Genomic DNA, 21,712 nt, shown 5'->3' with positions numbered 1-21,712 from the left:
TTTATAAATTTATAAATTTTTATAAATTTATAAAATCACTCAGAGGTGATGATTGCTGTCCTTATTTGTCTTATTTTCTAATGAAAATATGTAAACTGTTACAGATAAAGTTGATGTTCTCTTATTCCTCCAACCTGAGAAGTCCCCATTTTGCAATTTTGAGAAAATTCCTGTCACGAATTTAGTGTTTATCTTCCCTTCCATTTTGCATTTGCTTTTATTTCCAGCGATTTATGTTTTGAATGGGTAATTCAAACATAACGTCATTGTCTTCATCTTCTCTTTCCCTCCTTCCCTCCCTCCCTCCCTCTCTCCCTCCCTCCCTTCCTTCCTTCCTTCCTTCCTTCCTTCCTTTCTCTTTCTTTCTCTCTCTCTTTTCTTTTTCTCTTTTCTTTCTCCTCCCCCTCCCCTCCCCTCCCCTCCCGTTGCTTTCCCTTCCTTTCTTTTTTGTGAGACAGGGTCTCATTCTCTCGCCCAGGCTGGAATGAAGTGGCTCGATCTCGGCTCATGACAACCTCCAACTCCTCAGCTCAAGTGATCCTCCCGCCTCAGCTTCCCAAGTAGCTGGGATTACAGGCATGCATCACCTCTGCTGTCTAATTTTATTTTATTTTTTTGTAGAGACGAGGTCTTGCTATGTTGCCCAGCTTGGTCTGGAACTCTTGGCCTCAGCAATCCTCTCAAGCCTCCCAAAGTGCAGGGATTATAGGTGTGGGCCACTCCATCCGGCCTCATTCACATGTTTCAAAAATCAAAAGGTACAAAAGGAAAAAGCTCCTTTCCCCTCTCTGGGCCTTTTAACACTTGCACATAAATGAAGCCAGGAACAGCAGCAGTGTCTTGCGTAGTTGGTGGAAAGAAGGTGTTATTACATGGGCTGCAGCCTCCAGCTATGCTCTTTGTAGGAATTTGATCTTTAGTGGTTCAGTTGAGAGTGACAGAAACCCCAAGTGACACTGGCCTTAACAAGGTACACATTTCTTTCTTTCTTTCTTTCGTTTTTTCAGACAGAGTCTCACTCTCTTACCCAGGCTGGAGTGCAGTGGCATGATCTCAGTTAACTGCAACCTCTACCTCCCAAGTTCAAGCGATTCTCCTGCCTCAGCCTCCTGAGTAGCTGGGACTACAGGTGTGCACCACCACTCCCAGCTAATTTTTGTATTTTTAGTAGAGACGGGGTTTCACCATATTGGTCAGGCTGGTCTTGAACTCCTGACCTCAGGTGATCCACCTGCCTTGGCCTCCCAAAGTGCTGGGATTACAGATGTGAGCCACCGCACCTGGCCAGAACACACATTTCTATTTGACATGGATAAAGTCTTAAGGTAGGCATCCCACAGCTATTAGGGTGGTTCCACAATCATCAAGGACCTATCTTGTTGCTCGAGCACCCTCACCACATGGCATCTACTTCATGGTCCAACATGGCTGCTTGAGCTCCAGTCATCACATCCTCATTGTAGCCATTCAGTAGGAGAAAGGGAGGAAGTTACTTCTGTTTCAGGATTGTCTCCCAAAGCGGAAAGGAACATTTCCTCTTGCACACTGTTGGCCACAGGGTGTAGTGACAGCACAGGTCATTGTAAAGGGGGCTGGGAAATGTAGTCTCGATCCTGGCTGGCTGTGTCACCGCTGATACGTAGTGGTTCTACCGCTAAGAAAGGAGGGAAGAACGCCTACCAAGGCACAGCTAGCAGGCTCTGCCACCATGCCTCAGTTTCCGATATTCCAGGTTGAAAAACCCCTGCCTTCATGGAGTGCCCGCCAGAAAGGGACCGACTTCAGGCCGCTTCCCCAGCGGCACCTCTGGGTGAATCTCAGAAGCAGCAGCCAGGCTGCGCAGGGCCGCTTCCTAAGCAAGCGCATGAGTCACACAGGCGGCCTTTGTTAGCTCAGCCAGCTCTCCTGGAGTCCTCCTCCCGGAGCCGAGGGCCCCGTCCAGCTCTTCCTGCGCCCGAGGCAGAGGACGCAGTGCAGCAGTGAGCCCAGCCGCTCAGCCTCATGAACCACATTGCCTGGTGCTCCCCAGCCTGGGACCCGGCCTTTGCGGCTTCTGGGCTGGGCGGGCACCGCGGGGAACAAAGAGGCGTTCCTGAGCCTGAGCCACGCGGCTCCAGGCCGACTCCCTGGAGTCTTGGAGAGGCTGGTCTTGAATGCCTGGCTTTTTGTTTGAGAAAGAAAAGTGTTTTCCAAAGTCCCCGGGCTTCCTCTTGCATAGAAATCACAGAGTTCCGAGGAGCCACAGTGTGTGGGGTGGGCGGACGGGGCAGTGAGGACGCCCTGTCGCAGGGGACAGTGAGAATGTGCGAGGGGTGGGGAAGTCTGGGGGCACAGGTGAAAGGGAAGACACCCCACCTCAGCCCTCCACGGCTGTGGCCTCTGCCGGGGCCGGGCGCTGGGAGGCGGGCCGTGGCATCCACCTGGAATCCTGCGTGGGGCGTCTGGCAGGCCTGGCGGGGTGCAGTGCAGTAGACACGGCCGTGGGCGCTCAGACACGGCTGAGGTGCAAGGGGGACCTGGGGCTGAGGTGGGGGCTCAGAGCAGGGCATCAGAGGGGTCTCTGTGTCTCGCCGGAGCCAAGAGACTAGACTCTGAGTTCCGGCCGCCCTGGACGCGCCTGCAGTGGAGCTGCTGAGGGCAGAGGCTGGCGGTCCTGGCGAGACCAATGACCCCTCTACAAGGCGGGGTGAGGGGGACCATGTGTGAACGTCCTGTCCCTGCTAGGGGGATGACTGACTGAACAGGATGTAGGTGGTTTTTTTTTTTTTTTGAGATGGAGTCTTGCTCTGTCACCCAGGCTGGAGTGCAGTGGCGCGATCTCGGCTTACTGCAACCTCCGCCTCCCGGGTTCACACCATTCTCCTGCCTCAGCCTCCCGAGTAGCTGGGACTACAGGCGCCCGTCACCACGCCCGGCTAAGTTTTTGTATTTTCAGTAGTGAATTTTAGTAGTGAATTCAGACCCTCCTCTGGATCTGCCCCAGGAGCCCAGGTCCCACCTGAAGCCCGAGGCCCGGGGCTGAGCTGGGAGTGTTTGTGCAGACAGAGCTGGAGGCCAGTGAGAGGCAGCAGGGCTGGCAGGAGGGAGGCAGACAGGCGTCCTCCCAGCGTGGGGCTGGGGGCAGGATGGCAGGGCCAGGCAGGGTTGCGTGGTAAACTGTCATGGCCCTTTCGGGGAAAGAAAGGGGGGAGAGAGGGACAGTGCGTCGGTGTGCCCACAGGAGGGGCTGGGCCCACGTGGTTTTGCTTGGCAGCTGCAAGGCAGTGGGTGGGGCCAGGATTCTGTGTGTTCAACGAGGCCCCCAGGTGGCTCATTTGTGGTCCACGTTTCGTCCGCCTTTGTGGGCAGGTGTAGGGCCAGGCCTGGCTCCCCCGATGCAGCCGGATCCTCAGCCGGATCCTCACGGCAGCCTTCCCTTTTTTTTTATTTTTTTATTTTTTTGAGATGAAGTCTGTTGCCTGGCTGGAGTGCAGTAGCATGATCTTGGCTCACTGCAACCTCTGCCTCCTGGGTTCAAGTGATTCTCCTGCCTCAGTCTCCCGAGTAGCTGGTATGACAGGCGCCCGCCACCACTCTTGGCTAATTTTTTATAGTTTTAGTAGAGATGGGGTTTTGCCATGTTGGCCAGGCTGGTCTCGAACTCCTGGCCTCAGGTGACCCGCCTGCCTAGGCTTCCCAAAGTGTTGAGATTACAGGCGTGAGCCACTGTGCCTGGCCCAGCTTTCCCATTTCACAGAGAAGGAAATGGAGGCACAGGAGCGAACAGCAGCCAGCGGTCCACTTGGAACCCAAGACCTGATCTGACAAAGCGACTCCTGCAGGTTTCTCTGCTGCTGCCGCTACATGTCAGGGGAGCCAGACCCAGGCTCTCCCTGTAGGGGTGTCGTTGGAGCCCTGAGGTGAGGCCCTCCTAGGAAGGCGTTCTCATGTCATGAATACACTGTGTGCCCCCCGAATCCTCCTAGTCTGGAAGCTCCCCAAGTCCAGGTGTACACTCCCAGGAGAGGTCTTGGGGCTCCCACCTTTGCGAGGGTGGCCTGAGGATGGGCTCCTCTCTGTGCCACAATGAAGGGGACCAGGGGCCCCAAGCCAGGCACCTGGGAGACCACACCTACGTAGGGGTCGTGGGGGCCCAGCTTCCCCGAGGAAGAGAACCCAGCGCTGTGTGCAGAGGTGCCCCCAGCTGAGCAGGGTGTGAGGACTGATACTGGCCTGATGGCTTTGGCATGAAGCCCAAGGGGGAGCAGTGGGGAGCAGGCCCAGTAGGGATGGGGCCGTGGCTGGCCATGGCTGGAGCCTCTTGTGTGAAGACGGAACGCCGGGGCAGGAGGGATGAGGCATGTGGTGCTGGGCATGAGGCTGGGTGGTGGAGGCGCTGCCTTTGTCCAAACCCAGAGGCCCAGGAGCAAGGACAGATGTGGACTTCCCTGGCAGGATAGAAGGGGGTAGGGGACCTCGGAGAATCGGGTGAGCCTGACGCTCACGGGACTCTGTGGCAGTGGGCAGGAAGTGGGGATGAGGGCTGGGCAGGGGGCAGACCCGAGCCTCCTGGGTCTTTGGCTCAGGTGGACTTCATTTATTAATTTATTTTTGGAGATGGAGTCTCACTCTATTGCCCAGGCTGGAGTGCAGTGGCACGATCTCGGCTCACTGCAACCTCCGCCTCCTGGGTTCAAGCGATTCTCCTGCCTCAGCCTCTCCAGTAGCTAGGATTACAGGCACGTGCCACCACGCCTGGATGATTTTTTTATGTTTTTGGTAGAGACAGGGTTTTACCATGTTGGCCAGGCTGGTCTTGAACTCCTGACCTCAAGTGATCTGCCTGCCTCAGCCTCCCAAAGTGCTGGGTGTGAGCCACTGCGCCCAGCCTCCTTCTGGCGCATTCTGACTCCTGCCCTACTTGTGCCATGACCCTCCCAGAAACATCCTGGTGACCTTTGTCACTGGGATGGTGGCGAGTACAAGCCTTGACCCTCCTAGAAACACCATGGTGACCTTTGTCACTGGGATGGTGGCAGATACGAGCTGGCAGGTGACCATTATGGTTGGGTTTCCCCAGGGCCCCAGTGGGGAGGCTGGACTTCCCTCATCCAGGGAACAGAGCCAGAAGACACCTGGGCTGACAGAAGGTGCCTCGCCCGAGGGCCTTCCTGCCCAGTGTCACCAAATCTGACCACTGGGAAACTTGCATGTGCAGACCTTTTAAGACAACTGGCCCGTATTAGTCAAATAAGTCAATCCTGAGAAAGATGGGAAAAAAGAAGGGGTGGCCGAGACTCTCTCCTCCATTCAAGGAGACAGGAGAGGCACACAGAGGATCGTGTGGTCCTGGGGCTACGAAATGCTCCGAAAACATCTCTAGGACAAGCGGAAGATCTGGATATTGGAAAATATTGTATTGTTAGAAAATTTGGGGGCTGGGATAACAGGGTTGAGTTTTGTGGCAGAACGTCCTTAGGAGACACGAGCTGATGGATTTAGAAGTGCGGTATTGTGATGATCACAATCTACTTTCAGATGTTTCAGACAGGCGTGCGCATGTGTGCGTGTATGAGAAAGTGTGGGCACAGGATAAAAGAAGGTGAAGAATTTAGGCTAAGAGCATGTGGGTGTCCATCAACTATTCCTCCACCCTCTTTGTCATTTGAAATCTTTCAAAATTTCAAAAGACAGGGAGGGAAGAGGTTAATGGGAATGTAACTCAGTGGCACCTGCCTCCCTCTCAGCTGGGTGTTCTTCCCAAACACTGTCACTGATGATGAATAAATGGTTACTCTTTATGGTGATGACAAAGTCCCATTTTTTCTTTCAGAATGCCTTATTTTATTTTGTATTTTATTTTTTTGAGACGGAGTCTCGCTCTGTCACCCAGGCTGGAGTGCAGTGGCCGGATCTCAGCTCACTGCAACCTCCGCCTCCCGGGTTCATGCCATTCTCCTGCCTCAGCCTCCCAAGTAGCTGGGACTACAGGTGCCCGCCACCTTGCCCGGCTAGTTTTTTTTTTTTTTTTTGTATTTTTTAGTAGAGACGGGGTTTCACTGTGTTAGCCAGGATGGTCTCGATCTCCTGACCTTGTGATCCGCCCGTCTCGGCCTCCCAAAGTGCTGGGATTACAGGCTTGAGCCACCGCGCCCGGCCTCAGAATGCCTTCATGTGACTCCTCACTGAGCCCCCTGCACCTGTGCCACACACCCCGCCCTTGGGACTCGGTGTGAGACCCCCACTGGGAGGGGCAGCTATGCCACAGAGACCACAGCACACCCACCACTCCTTGTCAGAGTTTATTTCATCGGCTAACATTCATTCTCGACCTAGACAAAAACAATTAGATGATTATGACTTGCTTTTCCATCATCAACTCATTTTTTTTTGTTATGAATAACCAAAACATTTCTTCTCAACACTTTTTTTTAAGAAGCTATAAATAAATAAAGCTTTAAACGATCCTGGGTTCAAGTTAAACAGTTCCAGTTCCCGAAAAGTTCACAGCCTTGTTTCGTGGGCAGTTCTGCTGTTCCTGGCTTCCCCCTCCAGGAAGGGACGTTTGCAGGCCTGGGGGTCCTGGTGACTAAGCTGTTAGCTCCACTGCCTGCCTGCTTCCGTCCTCGCAGCCCTGGAAGGGCCCTGGGGGACAGAGTTCTTACAATTTAGGAGATGCTGCTGGCCAGGGAACCGTTGACCCAAAGCAGGTGGCCTGAACGGGAAGTGCCAGGCTGGAGACTTGGGGGCTGAGGGCACTGCCAGTTGCCACCACCTTGGGACACCTCAGCCCGGCGCGGGCCCGAGACTGCTTTCCAAATGCAGCGGAGACTGAGACGAGACCCGTGCTTCCGTGTGAGTTGGGCTGCGGGGCATAAGTTAACACATACTCTAATATGTACAAAACCACCTGCGCTCGGGCCTGTGCACCCAGGACGCCCGTGGCCAGGTGAGGCCACCTTGAGCCAGGCCTCTGGCTGGGTGTCCACCTCCTGCCAGCAGGCCAAGGTGCCCCATGTGGCTTGTGCAAGACCCCAGGCTCCCCTGAACATGCTCCTCCCAGGAGTGCACCCACCCCAGTGTCGAGTGTCCGAGCAGATTCCCATTGACCCGGACCTCCCTTTGAAAGAACCACACCACTACATCCCCTTGGCACTCACTTCCTTAGTGCGATGCATCCACCCAGGGAGGTGCCCCTGCGCTAGCACGCTGCCCACCCTACCCTGTTGACTGCCCTGTCCTTGGACCCCAAAGTAAAATGGGGCCAGCGTAGGAGGCCTGAGGGTGGGGCCGTATGCCACACCTCCAGGGGTAGCAGCCTCATCTGACCACACCTTCGCCTTCTTGTGCTGCAGAAGGCGCTTGCTCCCAAGCCCGTGGTGACTCACATCTCTACCCCACAGTGGGGCAGCTGCGGTGGCTGAGTGAAAGCTGGGGCAGGAGAGAGGGCCCCTGCCAACCCCAGCCAGGCGGCTTGCAGAGCCCACTGCCCTGCATCGGAGTCAGCCTGCGGCCTAAGCACACCCGTCTGCCCTCTGGGGGACCCAGGGCGCCTGCGGGGGCCCTCCTAGAGACACCAGCCTGGCCTCCTAGGGCATAAGGGGTGGGGATAGGGCACAGGGCCCGTGCTTACAGCGGATATGCAACATGGCTTTTACTAGGGCCACTGCAGCCAGTGGGGAACCCTGCGGGGCTGCTGGGAACAGAGCTTGGCCAGCCTTTTGCCAGGGGGTGGGCAGCTCGGGGAAACGCAAGGAGAGCCAGGGTGGGGAGGGCTGAGTACCTGGTGTCAGGGAGGCCACCTACAGCTGTTTTGTCAAGGCTAGTTGAGAATCTGAACACTCAAGTCCCCATTCCTGGCCATCCAGAGCCACTGTGGTCCGAGGGTATGGCTCCTGGGCAGGGGCTACGGTCCCACGCTCCAGCCCATGGAGGCCTGATGAACTTAATCCACACGCTGGTGGCAGCAGTGGTATTTGAGCTCTTGAGTACGTGTCTTGGTGATGGGGCTGGGGCAGCCTGCTAGCAAATCCCAGTGGGTCAGAAAGAACAGAGGCAGGGGAGTGCTCGGTCCCCAGCCCTTCCAGTCTGAGCCAGGTCTGCCTGGGTGGTCACCTCCAAAGGCCAGCCAGGGACTCAGGCACAAGTGGCAGCATCTCCGGTCAAAGCCTCCCCACTCCTGGGCTGCCAGTCGGCCCACGGAAGGCCGGCAATGCAGCTTGGGCCCACTCCCCAAACCCCTCCTTGGTCTGAGGACTGTGGGAAGAGGGTGGGGCCTGAACATCAGCTTTGGCCTCCTGACTCAAAGCATGAAGCAGGACCATGGACCAGAGCGGAGTGGGCTTCCTGGGGGCTGGACTCGAGTCTTCTCTGCCTCAGATGGGGTGGGCCCTGACCTTGAGGGAGCTACACATGGGTGAGCTGGGGGCTCCCCAGGCCTTGGGGCATCGGGGGCAGCCAGAAGGGGAGGGCCTATGGGATGGCCTGGAGCTGGGGCAGTTGCCAGAAGCTGGTCTCACTCCTAGTAGCCTGGACAGAGGAGCTAAGAGCGAGTGCCGTGTGCATAGCTGGTGAGGGACACACTCCTGGCCTGGCAGGTCCACTTTCTGCTGTCCTTGTCTCTTGTGCAAACCTTCAGTTTTCGTGATAAATCCAAGGGGGCCAGGAGAGCAGGCACAACCCCTGCTCTGGAGGCCCTGCCCTGCCCATGGCATCCTCCGAGCATGCTTTCCTCTGACCCACTGGCTGCACCTGTCGGTTCCTCAAGCCCCCATCCCCGCCCAGCCCCACTATGTCCCTGTTCTGTTTATTTTCAGGACGCAGCTATCTCTGTGGAGCAGGTGTGGGACAGTCTCCCCGTGACAGTCTTGGGTGGACCTGTTGTCTGTCCTGTTTTAACCCCCACACCCCCCAAGAGGCCTCCCCGGGGCCACCACCGCCACTACCACTTCTCAATGATGTGGCTCATGTAGTCCTCGGTGGGCACGCGGCCCGGCTCGTCAGCGTCCTCCCGCGGCAGCGCCTCCTTGGCCCGGTGCAGCAGGCGCTCCTCGCGGCTCCTCAGGCGCTGCTCCCTGCGCTCCAGCTGCCGCTTGTACTGGTAGCGCTGCTGGAAGAGGTCCTTGGCGTAGTCATACAGCTGCATGTCCAGGTCGTTGAGCTCCTCGATGCGCCGGATGGTGTCCTCGTCCACCTCCACGCCGCCCGCCCGCGTGCTGTTGTACTGCATGAAGGGCCGGATGAACTTGAGGTTGAACGTCCGCTCGAACAGGTACTGCGTCTTGCGCTGGAACTCGGTCAGGCCGAAGAAGGCCATGCCCCGCAGATTCTTCTTGGCGCTCTCAAGCAGCAGCTGGGCCCGCTTGCCCTCGGGGATGAAGGACAGGTTGTAGCAGCCCACCAGGCTCAGGTCGGCCAGCATGCGCACCTGGCGGTTGTTGGCCAGGTTGTACGGGCAGTCCATGAACTCCTGCAGCGTGCAGCCCGACCAGTCCGTGCCCTCGTAGCAGGGCGGCAGCTCCTCGGGCGTGGGCGTGCGCCCGTCACACATGTGCAACGACGTCTTCCACGTGGCACCCCTCTGCACGTGCCGCCACTCACTCAGGTAGCGGGACACGGGGTCTCGTAGCAGGGTGATGTAGTAGAACTTCCTGCAAGGAGACGGGGAGAGGAGGTGAGGGCTGTGGCAGCATGAGGGGTGCTACCAGGGCTGCTCGGAGTCAAAGTCCCCACTGCAGGGGTCTGGGCTTCACCTCCGAGGCCAACCAATGCCTGCATTTAGCTCTCCAACAGCCGTTTCAAAACCCGGTATCAGAGATGCCAAGGAGCACGCCACGGTCACACGGCTCCCCAGGGTGACCACCACGGCGCCCTGCAGTGCCTGGCCTGGCTCCTCTGGGGGGACAACCTGACTTTTCCTGCTGGTGGGTGAAGCCGCCAATACCTCATCCAGGGAGGTCCCAGAGCCACAGCCGCCTGAGACCAGCAGTGTTCGCCAGCTGTTTACAGCCTGGGCACGGTGCCACCCAAGGAGCCACTCAGCAGGAGCAGAGGGTGGGCAGGGGTCAGGGAGGGTCACCTCCAGTCCCAGTCCCAGGGTCCTGCCAAGGCCTGGTGGTTGGGCCCAGTGGACCATCCAGCCCAGGACCCCAGGGGAAGCCATGACTTACACAGTCTCCGACTCTACTTGGCGGGCTGTCCCCCAAGACGCCAGCGCTTTGCACAGTATGTACGGGTGCGTGCACAAGGGAGAAACGACCCAAGGACGGCTCCACCTCCCACCGTCCCCTGCACGGCAGGAGCCCAGCGTGGAGCATGTCTTTGCCAGGCTCGCGATGACGCTGGGCTGGAGGCGTCAGGACACTGGACAGGTGGGTAAAATGTGGCGGCAGCTGCGGATGTGCCCAGTGTGTGTGTGGGGGGGGTCAGCCCTGGGGAGGCTGCAGTCATTCTTAGACGGTTCCTCCTCCTGGCTCCTGCCCATGCCGGGGTGGGTGGGCGGGCCTCAGGTCAAGGAGTACCAGGGCCGGGCAGACAGCCTAGGAGCCCACAGGGCCCCTCACTGCCCGGGGGAGCTGCTCCAGAAGGGCCATGACCCACCGTCAGGAACTCCCCATGGCAACACGGAAGTGTACTGCTCTCCTCCTCCCTCACACTGCTCTCCTCCTCCCCTCACACTGCCCTCCTCCTCCCCTCACACTGCCCTCCTCCTCCCCTCACACTGCCCTCCTCCTCCCCTCACACTGCCCTCCTCCCCCCCTCACACTGCCCTCCTCCCCCCTCACACTGCCCTCCTCCTCCCCTCACACTGCCCTCCTCCTCCCCTCACACTGCCCTCCTCCTCCCCTCACACTGCCCTCCTCCTCCCCTCACACTGCCCTCCTCCTCCCCTCACACTGCTCTCCTCCTCCCTCACACTGCCCTGGCATGGAAGTGTACCCACACTGCTCTCCTCCTCCCTCACACTGCTCTCCTCCCCTCACACTGCCCTCCTCCTCCCCTCACACTGCCCTCCTCCTCCCTCACACTGCCCTCCTCCTCCCTCACACTGCCCTCCTCCTCCCCTCACACTGCCCTCCTCCTCCCCTCACACTGCCCTCCTCCTCCCTCACACTGCCCTCCTCCTCCCTCACACTGCCCTCCTCCTCCCTCACACTGCCCTCCTCCTCCCATCACACTGCCCTCCTCCTCCCCTCACACTGCTTTCCTCCTCCCTCACACTGCCCTCCTCCTCCCCTCACACTGCTTTCCTCCTCCTCTCACACTGCCCTCCTCCTCCTCTCACACTGCCCTCCTCCTCCTCTCACACTGCCCTCCTCCTCCCCTCACACTGCCCTCCTCCAACTCTCACACTGCCCTCCTCCTCCCTCACACTGCCCTCCTCCTCCCCTCACACTGCCCTCCTCCTCCCCTCACACTGCCCTGGCATGGAAGTGTACCCACACTGCTCTCCTCCTCCCTCACACTGCCCTGGCATGGAAGTGTACCCACACTGCTCTCCTCCTCCTCTCACACTGCCCTCCTCCTCCCTCACACTGCCCTCCTCCTCCCTCACACTGCCCTCCTCCTCCCCTCACACTGCCCTCCTCCTCCCCTCACACTGCCCTCCTCCTCCCCTCACACTGCTTTCCTCCTCCCTCACACTGCCCTGGCATGGAAGTGTACCCACACTGCCCTCCTCCTCCCTCACACTGCCCTCCTCCTCCCTCACACTGCCCTCCTCCTCCCCTCACACTGCCCTCCTCCTCCTCTCACACTGCCCTCCTCCTCCCCTCACACTGCCCTCCTCCTCCCCTCACACTGCCCTGGCATGGAAGTGTACCCACACTGCTCTCCTCCTCCTCTCACACTGCCCTCCTCCTCCCCTCACACTGCCCTCCTTCTCCCCTCACACTGCCCTCCTCCTCCCCTCACACTGCTTTCCTCCTCCCTCACACTGCCCTCCTCCTCCCCTCACACTGCTTTCCTCCTCCCTCACACTGCCCTCCTCCTCCCCTCACACTGCCCTCCACCTCCCCTCACACTGCCCTCCACCTCCCCTCACACTGCCCTCCTCCTCGCCTCACACTGCTCTCCTCCTCCCTCACACTGCCCTCCTCCTCCCTCACACTGCCCTCCTCCTCCCTCACACTGCCCTCCTCCTCCCTCACACTGCCCTCCTCCTCCCCTCACACTGCCCTCTTCCTCCCCTCACACTGCTCTCCTCCTCCCCTCACACTGCCCTGGCATGGAAGTGTACCCACACTGCTCTCCTCCTCCCCTCACACTGCCCTCCTCCTCCCCTCACACTGCCCTCCTCCTCCCCTCACACTGCCCCTCCTCCCTCACACTGCCCTCCTCCTCCCTCACACTGCCCTCCTCCTCCCCTCACACTGCCCTCCTCCTCCCCTCACACTGCCCTCCTCCTCCCCTCACACTGCCCTCCTCCTCCCTCACACTGCCCTCCTCCTCCCTCACACTGCCCTCCTCCTCCCCTCACACTGCCCTCCTCCTCCCTCACACTGCCCTCCTCCTCCCTCACACTGCCCTCCTCCTCCCTCACACTGCCCTCCTCCTCCCTCACACTGCCCTCCTCCTCCCCTCACACTGCCCTCCTCCTCCCTCACACTGCCCTCCTCCTCCCCTCACACTGCTCTCCTCCTCCCTCACACTGCCCTCCTCCTCCCTCACACTGCTTTCCTCCTCCCTCACACTGCCCTCCTCCTCCCTCACACTGCCCTCCTCCTCCCCTCACACTGCTTTCCTCCTCCCTCACACTGCCCTCCTCCTCCCCTCACACTGCCCTCCTCCTCCCTCACACTGCCCTCCTCCTCCCCTCACACTGCCCTCCTCCTCCCTCACACTGCCCTCCTCCTCCCTCACACTGCTTTCCTCCTCCCTCACACTGCCCTCCTCCTCCCTCACACTGCCCTCCTCCTCCCTCACACTGCCCTCCTCCTACCCTCACACTGCTTTCCTCCTCCCTCACACTGCCCTCCTCCTCCCTCACACTGCCCTCCTCCTCCCTCACACTGCCCTCCTCCTCCCCTCACACTGCCTTCCTCCTCCCTCACACTGCCCTCCTCCTCCCCTCACACTGCCCTCCTCCTCCCCTCACACTGCCCTCCTCCTCCCCTCACACTGCCCTCCTCCTCCTCTCACACTGCCCTCCTCCTCCTCTCACACTGCTCTCCTCCTCCCCTCACACTGCCCTGGCATGGAAGTGTACCCACACTGCCCTCCTCCTCCCCTCACACTGCCCTCCTCCTCCCCTCACACTGCCCTCCTCCTCCTCTCACACTGCTCTCCTCTTCCCCTCACACTGCCCTGGCATGGAAGTGTACCCACACTGCCCTCCTCCTCCCCTCACACTGCCCTCCTCCTCCCCTCACACTGCCCTCCTCCTCCCTCACACTGCCCTCCTCCTCCCTCACACTGCCCTCCTCCTCCCCTCACACTGCCCTCCTCCCCCCTCACACTGCCCTCCTCCTCCCTCACACTGCCCTCCTCCTCCCCTCACACTGCCCTCCTCCTCCCCTCACACTGCCCTCCTCCTCCCCTCACACTGCCCTCCTCCTCCCCTCACACTGCCCTCCTCCTCCCCTCACACTGCCCTCCTCCTCCCCTCACACTGCCCTCCTCCTCCCCTCACACCGCTCTCCTCCTCCCCTCACACTGCCCTCCTCCTCCCTCACACTGCTCTCCTCCTCCCCCACACTGCCCTGGCATGGAAGTGTACCCACACTGCCCTCCTCCTCCCCTCACACTGCCCTGGCATGGAAGTGTACCCACACTGCTCTCCTCCTCCCTCACACTGCCCTGGGCAGGGGTGGGGATGGGGGGGGCATGGGGGGGCCCCAGGGAACACAGGCCACTGGCAGCTGCCCCTGATCTGACCGCACACCTCCCTATGTGGGGAGGGAGGCACAGTGCCTGGCAAGTGGTGCGGTGCCACTGCAGGCCACCCCCGCCTGTGGGGACATGTCAGAAAGCCCCAGCGGGGGCAGCTCTGAAGCAGGCGGGGTGGCCAGTGATGGCTCCAGGGGGCAGGCAGCAAAGCCAGCACTACTGCATGCAAACTGCTCAGGAAGGGACAGGCAGCTGTCACCCGCCCGGTGTTCTCTGTGGCCTGGCAGGCCCAGACCCTGCCCTTGAGGAGCTCCCAGCAGATGGGGGTGGAGGGAGGACCCGGCAGGACTGAGCTGACAACCCCAGGGTCAGGCACCGCTGGTCTCCAGGGGGCAGACAAGCTGTGGTCAGCAGGGGCGAGAGCAGGCCTCAGCTTCCCTGCTCCAGGCTCCCCACTTCACACGCCCCAAGGCACACCTGGCCCTCCCTGAGCACCCTGCACCCATCGCCTGCCTGGTACCACCCATCCGTGCTGATGGCAGCAGCTCCTGGGTACTCAGGGCCTCAAGGGCCAGAGGGTGGGACCTTCTTCAGGTAGCAGGTGAGACAAACGCTTTAGAACCAAAAATGACCGAGGGGCCAGGGAGTAAGGGCCTGAGGCGGCCGGGGCAGGCTTCTGTCTCCCGCCTCGGGCTCACAAGGCCCTGACCGCTCAGAAGAGAGGCCATCCATGCCTTCCTAGCTGACCCTGTGTCCAGGAGGCATAGGGCTGCATGGACTTCCGCTCCCCACCCTGTGGGGCCCTGACCAAACGGATGGAGACAGGGCAGCGTGAGGGGTTTCTTCTGAACACAGAAAACCAGTGTGATGTGCCAACCAACAGAGAGGCTTGCCCTCCCAGCCCCAGCCAATGACCCGGTGAGTGACGGCCACACGGACCCCTGAGGGCTTTCCCCCTCCGGGGAGGAACTTACTCCTCAGCTGCACACGGTCTGACCACACCGTGGGTCTTGGCAGCCAAGCTTGAGCAGCCGCCACTAGGGCACATGACCGCAAATGCCAGGTCAGCAGCAGAGTGCGGAGGAACTGAGGTGAAGCCGGCACCGTGGGAAGGGCCAGGACACGGTCTACACCAACCCCATACCCAGGTCCCCTGGCAGTTCAGGTGGTCCCTGGCCACTCGAAGGCAGGAGCCTGGTGGTGAGGGCAGCAGGGGCCACAGCCACAGCTCCCTTCTCTGAGTCCCTTCTCCCTGGCAGCGACCTTTCTGAATGACAGTCTCCTCACCTCTGCGAAGCTTGGGGCCTCTGCCGGGGAGGGGCTGGAGCACCCACCTGCCACCCGCCCCGTGTGGCTTGCGGCCCTCCCCTCCCAGCCCCGTCGTGGTCTGCAGGCAGGAGCACATAGATACACCACCCCGGTCTCTGCATGGGCCATGCCCTCCGTTGGAACGCCAGTGTGAGTGACCGCCGCTTGGTCAGACCTCTCTACCTTTAAGACCCAGCTCAAAAAGATAAGCGGTTGCCAGTGCAGGAGTGCAAGAAGAGCCCAGAGCACCCAGCGGGCACGTGTGGTGTACACAGTGGGCCGGCTCTAGTAGCCCCAGATGGCACACGACCTACTGACCATCGTGGGTTAGGGTGGCAGCCGGCTCAGTTATCACGTGTCCGACGGTGGCATCCTCTCTACGGGACACAGCTGAGGGGAACAAAGGCCTCCCTGCAGGGGCAGTGTCTTGAGGGGACAGTGAGACCCCGGTACAACTGAGGCAGAACTGGGGGCCAGAGACAGGGAGGAGGAGAGGAGAGGGCTCGGTTTTCTGGCTCCAGCCATTGAAATGACTTAGGTTTTTCGTGTGCGAGCCACTTAGAGAAGCCGTGAGCAATTTACTGTTTGGTTTCTGAAAAAGCTGGGAGGGTGAGCTGCTTCCGACAGACACTCATTTGAAAGCCATCTAAGTCTGGGGCCCTCACAGCACTGGAGGTGACACTTTCTCCTTGACAACCCCAGGCCTGGCTCTCTCCTTTGCCAAGGACTTCTGTGCACAGAAGGCCCAGCAGGCACCAACAGGGGCAACGGTGGGGGCAAGGGGCACCTGAGCCAGCCGAAACTCTCATGGTCCCTAGAATGACCAAGCCTGTCAGCCTCACCTGTCCTTCCTGCGTCCATTTCCCAAATAACCCTCTGGACCAAGGCCTCCCGCTGCAGGGACAGCTGCTGGGGACCCACACCAGGGAGGCAGGTGTGTGCAAAGACACGCGTGTTCTCATTAGCAGTGCCGGTCCAGCGGCTCTGCATCTTGCAACAAAATGATGCAACGGACACTGCGCCTGGGGGACCCTGAGGAGCTGACCGAAGCCCACGTCCTAAGGCCCAGGGGCTTACACTGTCCCCACGGCTCCCTGTGCACCTTCCCTGCTCAGAACATTGCCATGCCCTGGGTTCCCTGGTTCTGTCCCCCAGACACGGCCTGTGGTATAGACAAACGGCCACGCAGACTCTAGAAGTTGCCTGTGAGGCCAGTAGCCAAATGTGTCTGTTCCTGTCCCTTTCTGCAGATGTGACAGCTGAGCCAGGGACGGTGACCTGCCCTTGGCCACCATCTAGTTCCTACCTACCCCTGCCTAAACAGCATGGAAGCCCTACCTGGCACACCCTCCAGAGCCGGTGGCACTCTTTACAAGCCAGAGGCGTCCAGTCCCATGCCCACCACGCAGAGCCCTCCCCTCCCCTCTGCCTTGTCTCCTTCCCTCTGCCGAACACTGCAGGCACTGCTGGCCACAGGCACGTCCTGGCTATCCACTGCCTCGGTGCCTCAGCTCCACCTCGCCCTGTCCCACCTCCCGTGCTCTGTCCTCTTTCCTCCACTGCATGCATTGCCAGATGCATCTGCTGTTTACTCTCCAGTCTGTCATCTGCCAAAATGTGGGGTGGAGGTGTCGAACAGAAGTGGGAAGAGGGCGGGGTGTGGTGAGGTGCACAGGACTCCCCAAATGGCCCACCCCAGATCTAGTCAGCTCTCTGACATGTGTTCTCTGGAGGTGCCAAGGGGGCGGCTCATGGCTCAGATGTTCGAGGAATGGTCTGCACACCAAGGTGGTCCCCAGCCCCTGCCCTCAGGTGCCCAGGCTCATCTAATCCCTGCCCTGCACCCCCTGCGGAAGGGTCTGTGCCCCAGACCAGTCTTCCCTGCAGTGACGCCTGGGACCCCACAAAGCAGGGGGCTTTGTGCCTACCACTATCCAGCAGGGTCTATCCATCCAAGTGCTCCAAGTGCCTGCCAGCAAGGCTTCTGGAAAGAGGGAAGAGAAAAATAGAGGAGAGGAGATGATGAGAGCAATAACCAGAATTGGAGTCCATCATTCACTGAGACTGAAATGGCTTACCAAGTGCCGAGAAAATGAATGTGGGGACTGAACAGATGACTGAAAAGTTGACCCTTGAAGCATCTGAACAGAAAAAACAATACAAAAAGGGCATGCTTCTCCATGGCAATGCCGTATGTTAGAAACCAATGGAGCAAGGTCTTCAAAAGGCAGAGGGAAAATGACCAATGCGATCTCATACCCAGCCAAACTATCAATCAAGTGTGGGCAGTAGCGATGTCTTCAGACATACAAAGACTTAGGAAATTCACCTTCTGTGAATCTTATTTTAGGAAGATCCTGGAGTAGGTATCTCATTTAGCAAAAAAGGAAAAGAAACAAAACAAAACAAAACAAAAAAAAGCAAACTTAGGCCGGGCGCGGTGGCTCACGCCTGTAATCCCAGCACTTTGGGAGGCCGAGGTGGGCGGATCACAAGGTCAGGAGATCGAGACCATGGTGAAACCCCGTCTCTACTAAAAATAGAAAAAATTAGCCGGGCGCAGTGGCGGGCGCCTGTAGTCCCAGCTACTCGGGAGGCTGAGGCAGGAGAATGGCGTGAACCCGGGAGGCGGAGCTTGCAGTGAGCCGAGATTGCGCCACTGCACTCCAGCCTGGGCGACAGAGCAAGACTCCGTCTCAAAAAAAAAAAAAAAAGCAAACTTGGGAGCCGGGAGCTCCAACCCGGGGGCGGTTCCAGGATGTCAGCAACACATCCCACTGGGCCTGACACGAGCAAGGGGACAGAAGCTCTAGGTAAAAAGGGGCAAAGGCCGGGCGCGGTGGCTCACCCCTGTAATCCCAGCACTTTGGGAGGCCGAGGTGGGTGGGTCACTTGAGGTCAGGAGTTCGAGACTAGCCTGGCCAATGTGGTAAAACCATGTCTCTACTAAAAATACAAAAATTAGCTGGGTGTGGTGGCACATGTCTGTGTTCCCAGCTACTTGGGAGGTTGAGGCAGGAGAATCACTTGAATGCAGTAGGCGGAGACTACAGTCGGCCGAGATCACACCTGGGTGACAGAGACTCAGTCTCAAAAAAAGGGGGTGGGGTGGGGGATGGACAGACGGCCTGACGCAACTGAGTAGTTGGTGGGAAAAAATGAACGGTAGGTGTGTGGCAGATTCTGGAATCATTTGGAAAAAATCCATGAAGATAGAAAATAAGTAAAAATACAAGGCAATCATGAATTCCAGGAAAAACAAAAAGCTACATAGAAAAGAAAATGAAGTATACTACTTGCCTCAGAGGTAAATGATGGTTTTGAAGGCATCATCATGTAAACGGTGATTACTGTAACAGTGAATACTGATTTAATAAAACGTGAGCTTTAACTGTATGTGGATGATGGGTGGGGTGAGGACAGACTGTGTGAGGGTGTAAGAACGCTTCACCATCTATCGAAACAAAGTAAACAGAATATCTAAGTCAGCCGGGGGCGGTGGCTCAAGCCTGTAATCCCAGCACTTTGGGAGGCCGAGATGGGCGGATCACGAGGTCAGGAGATCAAGACCATCCTGGCTAACACGGTGAAACCCCATCTCTACTAAAAAGTACAAAAAACTAGCTGGGTGTGGTGGCGGCACCTGTAGTCCCAGCTACTCGGGAGGCTGAGGCAGGAGAATGGCGTGAACCCGGGAGGCGGAGCTTGCAGTGAGCTGAGATCGCGCCACTGCACTCCAGCCTGGGCGACAGAGCCAGACTCTGTCTCAAAAAAAAAAAAAAAAAAAAAAAAAAAAGAATATCTAAGTCAATAAATTAAGAAATGGCACTATACGTTATTTAGAAATATGAAGGTAAACACCAGAAGTATATTGAGAAACCTGCAAACGGTTCTCTGGAGCGGCTGGAAAGAGAAAGCAGATCTGCTGGTTTTCATCATAAGCCAACTGGAACTATCTGTTTTTAAGTACGTATATGAATTACTTAAAAAAATTAAAAGTAAAAGAAAATGAGGAAACTGACCAACAAAGCGTATGGAAAGAGGCTCCCATGCGTCAGTTACCAAGGCAGTGGCACAGGAAGCCACAGGCAATACCAGGAGAGTGGTGGGAAGGCAAAGCCGGGCAGCGGCAAAGAGTAGGCACGAATACAGGGTGACCCTCCTGCCATCTGCTTGCGGATGTGAATGAGACAGTGAGAACAGCCATCTCCAAGTGTCTTCACTGGAAAGCAGAAGGTACATATACCCCAAGACGCAGCGAGTCCTCTCTCAGATGCACATCGCAGAGAAACCTTGCTGTGTACACAGGAGGTGTGGGGGAGGCTGCAGTGGCGTTCTGGTAACAGCTCCAAATGCCCACCACGGTGGTGTGCTCACCTCCACAGTGGCATACTCCACTCAGCAATAAAAATGAACAAACGGCAGCTACTCACAACACCATGGGAAACGTGACGAAGGTGGTTCTGCACATCAAGACTGGATTAGGATGGTAACGTGTATTTTGTCAAGTTCTCAAAAATAAATCCCCAGAAAACACTATTCAGGGAGAGATATATATATATATCTCAACATATATATTTTCAACATATATATGTGTTGAAATTTTTTTTTTTTTTTTTTTTTTTTTTTTTTTTTTTTTTGAGACGGAGTCTCGCTCTGCCGCCCGGGCTGGAGTGCAGTGGCCGAGATCCGGCTCACTGCAAGCTCCGCCTCCCGGGTTCCCGCCATTCTCCTGCCTCAGCCTCCCGAGTAGCTGGGACTACAGGCGCCGCCACCTCGCCCGGCTAGTTTTTTGTATTTTTTGGTAGAGACGGGGTTTCACCGTGTTAGCCAAGATGGTCTCGATCTCCTGACCTCGTGATCCGCCCGTCTCGGCCTCCCAAAGTGCTGGGATTACAGGCTTGAGCCACCGCGCCCGGCCGAAATTATTATTATTATGGAGATAGTCTCGCTCTGTTGCCCAGGCTGGAGTGCAGTGGCGTGATCTGGGCTCACTGCAACCTCCGTCTCCTGGGTTCAAGCAATTCTCCTGCCTCAGCCTCCTGAGTAGCTGGGATTACAGGTGTGTGCTAATATTTTGGTATTTTTAGTAGAGATGGGATTTCGCCATGTTGCCCAGGCTGGTCTCGAACTCCTGACCTCAGGTGCTTAGCCTGCCTCGGCCTCCCAGAGTGTTGAGATGACAGGCGTGAGCCACTGAGCCTGGCCTGTTTTTTAAACAAGTGATGAGCTGAAACAGGAAAATTCAAATCAGAGGCTAGCCCTGGGGTGTGGGGCTGGGGTGGCACCGGGTGCTCACAGTGCCTTACGTGGTGCCGATCATGTTCTCGTGCCTCCGGTGAGCAGCTGGGGGTACAGGTATTCACTGTGACCATTTATTTCCTATGTACATTATGAAGTTCTTTTGTATGTCCCAAACACTTCGTGTGAATCAAAGTTTAAAGAAAGGAAGACAGACAAGAGTGAGACCCTAGAAGGCAGCCTGAGAGGCCCAGCTGGCCTTCCAGGTGAACCAGTCTTGTCAAGCCAGAGCATCCCCAGAGCTCCCCGCCCCGTCTCTACCCTTTGCTCTGCTTGCAACCCCCTGCTACCTCCATGCCCAGCAAATCCCAGGCGTCTGCAGCACTTCCTCTCCCCTCTCCTCTCCTCCTACGAACTATGCTGCTGTGGTGAGCAAGACAGGCTCCACAAAAGGGGTGGAGGGCCCCTGTGGGTATCAGTGAAGGCGGACCACCTCAAGGGCGGCCGGGTTCCAAGGCAGTGGGGGTTGCCCTGAGGTTTAGTAACTAACCATGCATTAATGAGTCTGAATGCTCTGTGGCCACTCTGGGAAGGAACCACAGGTCCTGCCCAGCCCAAGCATCTGGCTGGTGGTTGGTTCACCGTCCAGGAGTGCCCTGGGGATGCAAACAGGGCCACTTCTCTCCTTAGGGATCTCCCTCATTGCTGCCAACCTGATGCGGGAGGCTGGGGACCCTGCCCAGTGACTTTGCTGGCAAATGATGTTCTTTCAGGGTGGCAAACCTCTGGCATCTTCTGTGAGCACAGCCCCAAGCTGTGGTCCGGCTGCACGGCACTCACAGCACCCTGGCCGCCAGAGCAGATCTCTGTGGACACCTGTGCATGCCATGTACTGGGACAGACCAGGGCTCCCAGCGTTCAATCCTGAATGGGGCACACACTGGTCACTCGAGGGTGATGGGGAGACCCTGTCCGCACCACTGGCTGCTCACTACCACCGTCCAGTCAGTGGGCAGCAGCTGTGACGTGTGGCCATCCCCGAGGCGCCACATGGGGGCAGCTGGGGTTGTCTGTGTCTGTGCCGCCGGCCAACGTCCCTCCCTCTCACAAGTGGCGGGAGGGGCCAGCCCCTGAGACCCTCTGCGGGTAACAGGGCAGCTTCTCCAAGGCGGGTGAGGTGAGGGCATGGCCAGTGAGGCTAAGGCACACAGGCAGGGCCAGACCAAGGAGGGTCTGGTTCACTCTATAGGAAAATGAGGTTGGATGAGTAATGGCCCTGAGTGCAAAACTCACATGGATTTCAAAGATGAAGCATGAAACGTCAAAGGACTTGAAATGCGCTACGAAATAATTCTAG

General features: G+C 58.0%; 1 protein-coding gene and 1 long non-coding RNA gene across 2 annotated transcripts in view; one reads left to right on the top strand and one right to left on the bottom strand.

Moving 5' to 3' along the window:
- LOC139357052 (uncharacterized) overlaps positions 1-1,101 on the top strand; it is a 38,049-nt gene extending 36,948 nt beyond the window's left edge. The window contains exon 3 of the long non-coding RNA XR_011609649.1: positions 459-1,101. This is a non-coding gene — a long non-coding RNA (uncharacterized lncRNA). The remainder of the gene's footprint in view (positions 1-458) is intronic.
- Positions 1,102-6,268: 5,167 nt separating this feature from the next.
- The window catches only part of LOC105492412 (heparan sulfate 6-O-sulfotransferase 1), a 56,765-nt gene continuing 41,321 nt past the window's right edge, over positions 6,269-21,712 (bottom strand). The window contains exon 2 of the mRNA XM_011759462.2: positions 6,269-9,629. Within this exon, the coding sequence (XP_011757764.1) occupies positions 8,921-9,629 (709 nt within the window). The 3' untranslated portion in view covers positions 6,269-8,920. The remainder of the gene's footprint in view (positions 9,630-21,712) is intronic.

Source organism: Macaca nemestrina, chromosome 11 (genome assembly GCF_043159975.1).
Source record: "Macaca nemestrina isolate mMacNem1 chromosome 11, mMacNem.hap1, whole genome shotgun sequence".
NCBI classification, from domain to species: domain Eukaryota; kingdom Metazoa; phylum Chordata; class Mammalia; order Primates; family Cercopithecidae; genus Macaca; species Macaca nemestrina.
This window is presented reverse-complemented; position numbering and strand designations above follow the sequence as displayed.